General features: G+C 56.3%; 1 protein-coding gene across 1 annotated transcript; it reads right to left on the reverse strand.

Moving 5' to 3' along the window:
* Nucleotides 1–2698: 2698 nt before the first annotated feature.
* Nucleotides 2699–7952, reverse strand: LOC134424300 (C-signal-like). The gene is made up of 6 exons (XM_063167972.1): nucleotides 7797–7952; nucleotides 5495–5546; nucleotides 4568–4758; nucleotides 4091–4249; nucleotides 3709–3819; nucleotides 2699–2999 (listed from the first exon to the last, which is right to left on the reverse strand). Exons 1-6 carry the CDS (start codon nucleotides 7935–7937, stop codon nucleotides 2886–2888), a joined length of 768 nt encoding a protein of 255 aa, XP_063024042.1. The 5' UTR covers nucleotides 7938–7952; the 3' UTR covers nucleotides 2699–2885.

Below are 7952 nucleotides of genomic sequence, written 5' to 3' on the forward strand. Positions count from 1 at the left end.
GAGATGTTTGCCCCCAGATGTTACCCTGGCTCCAGAGAGGCCAGGGGAGGCTGTCTGAGCTGCTCTGGGTGACAGCTTCCCCACCCATGGTCTCTGGAAGTCCCCAGATATGTTTCCATGACCCTGTGCAGCCTCAGGAAGAGTCCTCAAGGAGTTGTCTGGTTTTCCCTACTGCTGAAACCAATGCTGGCACCTGTGCCCCAGCTTCAGAATAGAGCTGGATCAGCTGGTAAAAGCAGATGGATCCTAAATCACACTTGCTCTGTTCAAACCTGCCTGTGCTCCCAGGGAGCAGCTAGCTGGTCAGGGGGAGCTGGGAGCTCAAGTGTCTCCTGGGGCACTGTAGTGCACCCAGCGAAAGGACGCAGGGCTATGTGCTGCCATCCCAGGGGCAGGGGGACACTGAGGTCTGACACTTCCCAGAGCCAGGAAATAAGCCTGACACAAAGGGCAAAACCAGCAAAAGGGAGGGAGGGAGGCAGGAAACATCAGGCAGGAGAGGAAACGGGGAGATAATCAGCTCCATGAGCACAAACACCCGGAACTTGTGCAAAGGAAAAGCCAACACCACTTGGCAAGCATTTGAGCAGGGAGACCTGCCCATCTGGCCTTTTCTGAGGCTTCCTGAAGAACACGTGCTCTGCAGCACCTTAGAGTTCTCAGGGGTCCCTGGCCTCCAAGTTACCATGGGTGGCGCAGTCCCTGGTGGCTTAGCTCCAGCATGTGCTCCCTGGGATGAGCCTTGTCTCAGAGGGTTGGAAGGATGGGCTCCTGGAGAGCACCTGGCTGCACTTGTAAAGGCAAAGCACTCACCAGGGCTGAATCCCAGTTGCAGAGAGGTCCAAGCTGGATCATCCTCCCCCAGTTTAGTGTTGGCTTGAAAAATAGGATCAGCTGCCCTGTTTCTGCTTGGCTCTGCCCAGAATTGGTCTGCTATCCCAGCACCCAAAGGGAGACCACTGCCAGCAGTGCCTGGGGTAAGTTCTTCTCCCCAGGAGCTGTGTCCAGTACTGCCAGACTGGACTCCACCTGCACAGCTTCCCACTCCTTCTCCTACCACCTTCAAAACACAGAGCTGTCCATGCCCTGGGGACCTGGCCACATCCCAGGTGATGCCCCGGGTGATGGAGCCTGTCCCAGCTGTCAGCAGTCCTGTCTCCGTGTTCCCAAGGGAGCAGTGACACACATCTCATGGGGCTGGCAATGGCCACAAGGGGGACGATGACTGCGAACTGTCAGCAATCCTTGGTGGGATCCCTGACATGGCTCATCTCCCAGCATCCAGCACGTGGCGTGGGACAGAAGGGAGGAACACGGGGAGAGATGGGCATGGAGCCAGCCTGTGGTGACTGGCTGGGCTCCAGCTGGCTTGTGTGGAGTAACTGGGGCAGGAGAAGCTCTGCCAAGGGGCAGGGAGGGCACTCGGGGGAGGCTTGGCCGTGTCTCTGAGCACAGCAATGCACTTCCAGCATCAGCCCCCTCACCCACGCTCCTGTCCCTCAGCCATTCCTTCCCAGGGATTCCCCTCCTCCTGCTGCCATTGCAGCCCTGATAGGGAGGTGCCCAAGTTGGCACTGACCACTCGTGCCAGAGATATGAGCTGGGAAAGAAAAGAACAAGCATTGACATGGGAAATCAGGTGGCTGGATCATGTGGAAGAGCCCAGAGGGTTCAGAGCTCCCCTGAGGATGAGGGTCCTGAGGTCAGTGTCTCCCTGGCAGGGGCACCTGTGCAGCAGTGGATGCCTCATGTGGGTGCTCTGCTAGCAGTAATGGCTCCTGAGGGCCTTGGAAAGCACAGCACAGGCTTGGAAAAGAGCATTTCAGCCTGGGCATGGGGAACACAGCTCCTCTGGCACAGCCAGGTGGGGCATGGCCTCAAGATTCCCAGGAAAGCTCTTGGTGGCAGGCAAGCCGCCACTCCAGAAAGAGGTAAAACCATAGCCCAGACCCAGAGGGACTTGGATGCTTCAGCTCCTCCTCCAGATGAGAAAGAAAAGGTGTGGCCTCTGGTGGGCAGAGCAGGGGGTTGCCTGTCCTGCAGGCTAGGTTGCTCTGCCCACCAGAGACAAGGCTTGGTTTTGCAGGAGTCCTGGCTCCTTTTGGCCATGCTCCTTTAAAAGAAGTTCTTTCTAGAAGGGGCAAAGCCCCAATACCACCTCAAAAGCCATTTGTCTGGTGCTTTTACCACTTCCTGGTCAAATTCCTGCAGTCAAGGGCTGCCCAGCCCACCTTATTAAGGTTCTCAGCTTCTCCATCCCACAGAAGTGCTGTCCCCATGCTGTGATCCCCATGGGACCAGATTTCCCCACCCAGGGGTACCATGCCCAGCTGGGGCACTACTGTGGCAAGAGCTGTCTGCCTGGGATTGCAGAACTGGACTTTAGTGCCAGATCTTCCCATTCCAACCACGAGGCTGCTCCCAAAGACAGCATGTCCAGCACAAGGTCATCCCAAGAAATCTATGGCAAATACACCATGCTTTGGTGGAAGCATGGCAGAGACCAGGCACACCCTGCAGCCAGGCAGGACAGCAGAGCTTTGGGTGAGTTACATGTCCCCTTCAGTTCAGAGCAGCTGAAGACAAGGCAGCAGACTGCTTGGATCACAGGATCATTTAGGTTGGAAAAACATCTCCAAGATCATCGAGTTCAGCCATTATTGCAGGGGCAAGACAGTCTGAGTGGGGACTCAGCAGCTGGGAGAAGGCACAGGTACTAATTGACTTTATTAATTAGCAAGTTGAAGGCAGGGATCACACCCTGCCCACCCACTGGAGTCCCAGGTAGGTCCCTTGCAGACCACAGAGGGCTGAGCACCCTGGTGGACCTGTGCAAGCAGGAAGTCCTGTGGCACCATGGAGTCCCTCACAGGGACACAGAGCAGTCACCAGGGGATGGCTTTCCCTTCCCAGTTGAGCAGAGTCCCACTGTGTTTCTCAGAAAGGATTGGCAGCACAGACAACAACCCTCGCACACTTGTGTCCACTGTCAGGTCAGCCTGCAAAGGGAAAAATGAGACACCACCATCATTCCAGGCCATCCAGCAGTACCCACTTGGCTCATGGGCAGGGACAGCAAGGCTCCTTCCACCCAGAGTGAGCAGAGAGCCACGGGAGCTGGGACAAGTCCACTGTGTGGGAGGATGGTTGGGTATCTGCACTGCTGGCTTGGATGGAGGTGGCTTGGGCTGGGAAGCCAGCCACAAGTTTAACCCAACAGGAAGAGATCCCTGCTGCAAATGAGATGCTTTGTGCTTCTCAAAACCCCAGTGCTGCAGGGACTCACTGCAGAACATGCAGTGTTCATGCAAAACCCTCACTGCAAAACATGGATCCTGCAGGATGAGTGGAAACCTCATGGACTGGCAGTTCTTCATGGAATGAGGCACAGGATGGGATAGTGTTGCTCCTCTTCTCCCTGCTCTGCTGGATTCAAGTTCTCTACATATCTTTCAGGCTACCCAAAGCCCCTCTTTTCCCCCAGAACAAGCAGCCTGCTTTGTGCTATTTCCCAGACATCCCAGTATCCACATGCTCTGCAGCGGCCCAACACAGACATGGGCAACTTGGAGCCCAAGAGGCAGCTCATTTTCACATGGATCCTGCCCCCAGAGAGCCATCTTGGTCACCTGGGCCACCTCCTGTGCAGGTTTGTGGTCTTGGGTGCCACCCATGGGTTCCCAGATGACCCGCTTGGCCAGAACTCACCTCCTGGGTGCCCATGTCTGTTTTCACCCAGCCAGGGTGCAGTGCCACACACAGGATCCCAGCTTCCTTGTAGGTCAGAGCCTGGCACATGGTCAGCATGTTGAGGGCAGCCTGGGTGAGGAAGCAAGCATCATCCCTGGGCAGCAAAAAGCTCCATGAACCAGGTTCCCTTCCCATCGCTGCCTCTTGGCGAGGGAGAAAAAGCAATGCCAGGTCTTCAAGACACAGTGTGTGTTTCCCCTGGGTGGGCATGGAGATGCCCTGGGAACTTGGGGTCTCCCTCCATCTCTCCATCCCAGGTGTTTTCCTGAGATCCAGCCTGGCAAGGGCAGCTCTGACCCCGTGGAGCTCAGGAGCTGGGGCAGGTCACAACTCTCCATACCTTGCTGCAGCGGTAGGAGATGACAGGGTGGAAGAAGGAATCAGGTGTTTTCTTGATGGACCCTAAGATGGTGGAGATGTTGATGATGGCTGCCTTGCTGCAACTCAGACCCTTTTCTTTGCTGTCCTGGGCAGCCTTCTTCAGCAGAGGCAGAAAGGCCTGAGGAGAAACAACCTAGTGGGACACCTGTGCCTCAAGTCAGTCCCACTTACGGCAACTGCAACCCAGGGAGGGTGAGGGAGAACAGCAAGATGCCAGGAGAGCCCAGGTGTTGCTGCAGTGGCCCTGCCTGCTCCCAATTAGACTTACACAATTCAGAGATGCTGCAGAAGGCTTAGGCTTGAAGAGCAGCCCTAGCACTCCCTTGCACAGCCCCCAGAAATTTGCCAAAGCCCTCCAAGATTTCCCTCGTGACCATGGACAGCCTGTGACACCCTCAAGCTGGGCCAGATTTCATCCCCAGAGCTTCACCCGTACCTGGGCCATCAGCATTGGCCCCACTGCATTGGTCTTGTAGGTCCTGACCATGTCCTCAGCATCGACCGTGTCCAGCGAGGCCGTGGGGGTGTAGATGCCGGCGTTGTTTATCAGCAGGTTCAGCCCCATCCCGTTCAGCTTGCCCTCCACCACCTTCGCCGCATCGGTGATAGCCGAGGGGTTTTCCACATCTGCAGAGCGAGAGAACAGGCTGAGAGGGAGAGGAGAAGAGGGAGGGGAGGACGGCGAGGAAATGCGCGCGTTCTGAGCCGCGCGGCCCTTCCATCCACGGGCAGCAGATGGTGCTGCGAAACCAGCTCCGACTGATCCCGATCCTCCCAACACCGCCGCCAGACGAGGGCTCCCGCCAGCAAAGCCCACCGTGGGGACAAACCGCTGCTGTGACTCCCATGTGCGTCGGCTCTCAGCAGCCACCGCTCCAAAGTCTACGTCTGAGCAATTTCTGGAGACCCCAGGGCAGCCTCCGGGGGGACAAGTCCCCAGGGGAAATGTGCTGGACCTGCTGTGGGACGGCTCTGCAAGGTCCTTGTGCTCCTGCTCAAGCTCTGGGCTAATCTTACAGCATTTCCACAGGAGCTGCCTTCCTCCCAGAGCCCTCCTGGTCCTGCCTAAGACTTGGGGTCAAGGCACTCAGCTGGGGGAGCCAGGGGGCTGCCCAGGATGGGTCTCAAGAACATCCTGCTCCTATGGCCATGGAGCAAGGAGGCTCCAGGGAATGGGGTACAGCTCTGAGACAGGTCTGGAGAAGCTGGGGTTTTGGCAGCAGGACTTGAAGAAGCCCTGAAGAAGTGGATCCCCATGTACAGCCTGAAGGGAGGGAGGGAGGGAGGGAGAGAAGGAAGGAGAAATGGGGCATGCATGGCTGCCAGCCACAAATTTACCAGCTCAGAGGCAGAGCACACATACCCAGCTTTACAAGAACCAGGTTTGGGTGTTCGGATGCCAGATCTCTCAGCTCCTACAAAAAGAGACATGGAAAGAATCAGCATGAGGCAAAGGTGATGCCAAGCATCATGCTGGGGTGCCAGCAATGGCCCACCCTGAGGGAAACATCTTCCAGGTGTTTCTCAGTGCTTGTGAACAGCTGGAATGGGGACTGGCCTTGGCTCTCAGGCTGCTCCCAGGCTCCACAAAGCAACGTGCCATGTGCTCAGGGCATGACATGGCCACCACTGCAAGATGCTGTGGCCACTTTCCCAAAGCATCATGCACAGCCCAGCCAGAGCCACAGCAAATGATGGGAGCAAAGTGTGAAGGACCAGTTTAGCAGGGAAATGTTGTGAACTGGCTGGGGACACAGCCAGAAGTGTCTCCCAGAGGCTGCTGGAAATGAGGTGAAAAGGAATACCTGTGAGTGCCAATATCAGATGTGACCTGTGAGGAAATCACACCTGGATAGGCCAGTCCAAAATGCACACACTCTGGACTTTATTAATGATTAATGAATTTAACAACTTTGCACATTTTTATTGGTTGTTTTCACTTCATGGGGATATTGGGCAGAGTGGGTGAAAAGCTGAAGTCTCAGGAGGAGGACTGTAAATCATTCAAGTGACCTTACAGCTGGGAATAACCCTTGATAAACCACCTAAACAGCAGCCAGTGATCTCCTAGCATGGATCTTAACAGTACTTGCGTCTCCTCTATCTCTGTACCTCCCTGTACCTTTGCCTGGTGTTGCTTCAGGGATCCCCTGGTTATCAAGATAACAGAAATAAATTTCCTCTTTGTGTTTTAGCCATCGATTGTTCTGCCTGTCTGTGCCAACTGACACAGTGGAGGATTCAGAGGTTCTTTTCAGCAAGGAAACTTTCTACTTCACAGTTCCTAGCAGCTCTTTGCTCTGAGTCTCCAACTAGGGCAGGTTTCAGACAGCAGAAACCAAACCACCTTGTTTAATGTGCCCAAAAGGATTGCTTTTACAACTAAAAATCTCTTCCAAACATGCCCACGGGAGAAATACAAATTGGTGGTTTCTTTTGAGAGGAACATAGAGCAGGAGAGCTGCTGGGACTGGCCATGGTTCACTATCAGTTATCTCTGGGCTCCCTCACCAGACCCCATCTTCCCACATTAGCCCGGGGAAATCATGTTAAATCCACTAATTTGTTTGTGGTGGCCAACACCTATTTCTCCTCTCCTGTTTTTCCCAACTGCCTGCCTCAATAGCCTCATACCATCCCAGCAGGAGCTTCCCTCACCCCAACACCGGGTCCAGGCACAAAAGGGCAGGAGAAGTGATGTGGCCTCTGCTGCCTTTGTCCTGTGGTCACGGACTTCAGCAGCACCCTGATGACACTGCTCTCACCCTACCACAGCTGGACAAGGTTTAGGGAAGTATCCCCTGGCTGGGAGAGTTGCATGAGGACCACCTTGTAGGAAAACTGGCTCCAGACCAGCCCTGAAAAAAGTCCCAGATCTCATCACTGCCCTGCAAGAATCCTGCAAGTTGTGGGGAGGAAGAATGAGGAAAAAATAAAAGACCTGGCCTGTCTTTGACCCAGACAGCTTGGGCACCAGCCACAGCAGGAGCTGGGCACTCCTGGGCTGGCAGTAGGGTGGGTTCTCACTGCCCCAGGACTGCTCCTGACATGGAATAATGTACACTTTCAAGAAGATACAACAAACAAATCAGCTGGAGCCAGGATCTATCAGAGAGCAAGTTCCTCGCAGTTAGTATTTCAGTGGGACACAGCAAGCAGAGGAAGACAAGCTGGATGTAAAGAGAGCTGGCAGAACAGGGAAGCTTTGTGATTCCCTGCACAAGCAACATGTGTGAGTCTCTCCCATTTCAGCAAAGTTGAAAGCAGGGACAGGGGGATCCACAGGCCACCACTTTTGGAAATCCTATGTTCTGGACCTCGGGATTTTGCAGAGAGCAGCGTGACACAGCAGGACCGGCCCGGGCAGCACGGCCGCCGCTCGCAGCGCCTCGGGCCCTCAGGCCAGCCCAGCCCGGCCCGTGCCCGGGGGAAAGGGCCGAGCCTTGGCACGGCAGGGCGGGTTCGGGCACACCCAGCACGGCCCGGGGCAGCCCAGCGGCGCGGCCTCAAGGGTGACACAGCCGATTCTGCGCCGGCTGCACTTCAGGTGACTTTCACACGGGGCGGGGCACGGTGCGGAGACAGCAGAGCCCCGCGGCAGTAGTGAGCCCTTCAGGCAGGCGACAGGGGCCGAGCGTCACCGCCGCCCCCCGGCCCTCACTGACCTGTGCCCGCGGCCCGTCGGGGTCCCGGCAGGTGGCGAAGATCCAGGCGGGGGGTCGCGGCGAGCCCAGCAGCTGCTTCACCAGCTCCAGGCCGATGCCGCGGTTGGAGCCGGTCAGCAGCACCGTGCGCGCCGCCGCCATCGCCGCCCGCGGCCC

The sequence above is a fragment of the Melospiza melodia genome, chromosome 13, assembly GCF_035770615.1.
Source record: "Melospiza melodia melodia isolate bMelMel2 chromosome 13, bMelMel2.pri, whole genome shotgun sequence".
NCBI classification, from domain to species: Eukaryota; Metazoa; Chordata; class Aves; order Passeriformes; family Passerellidae; genus Melospiza; species Melospiza melodia.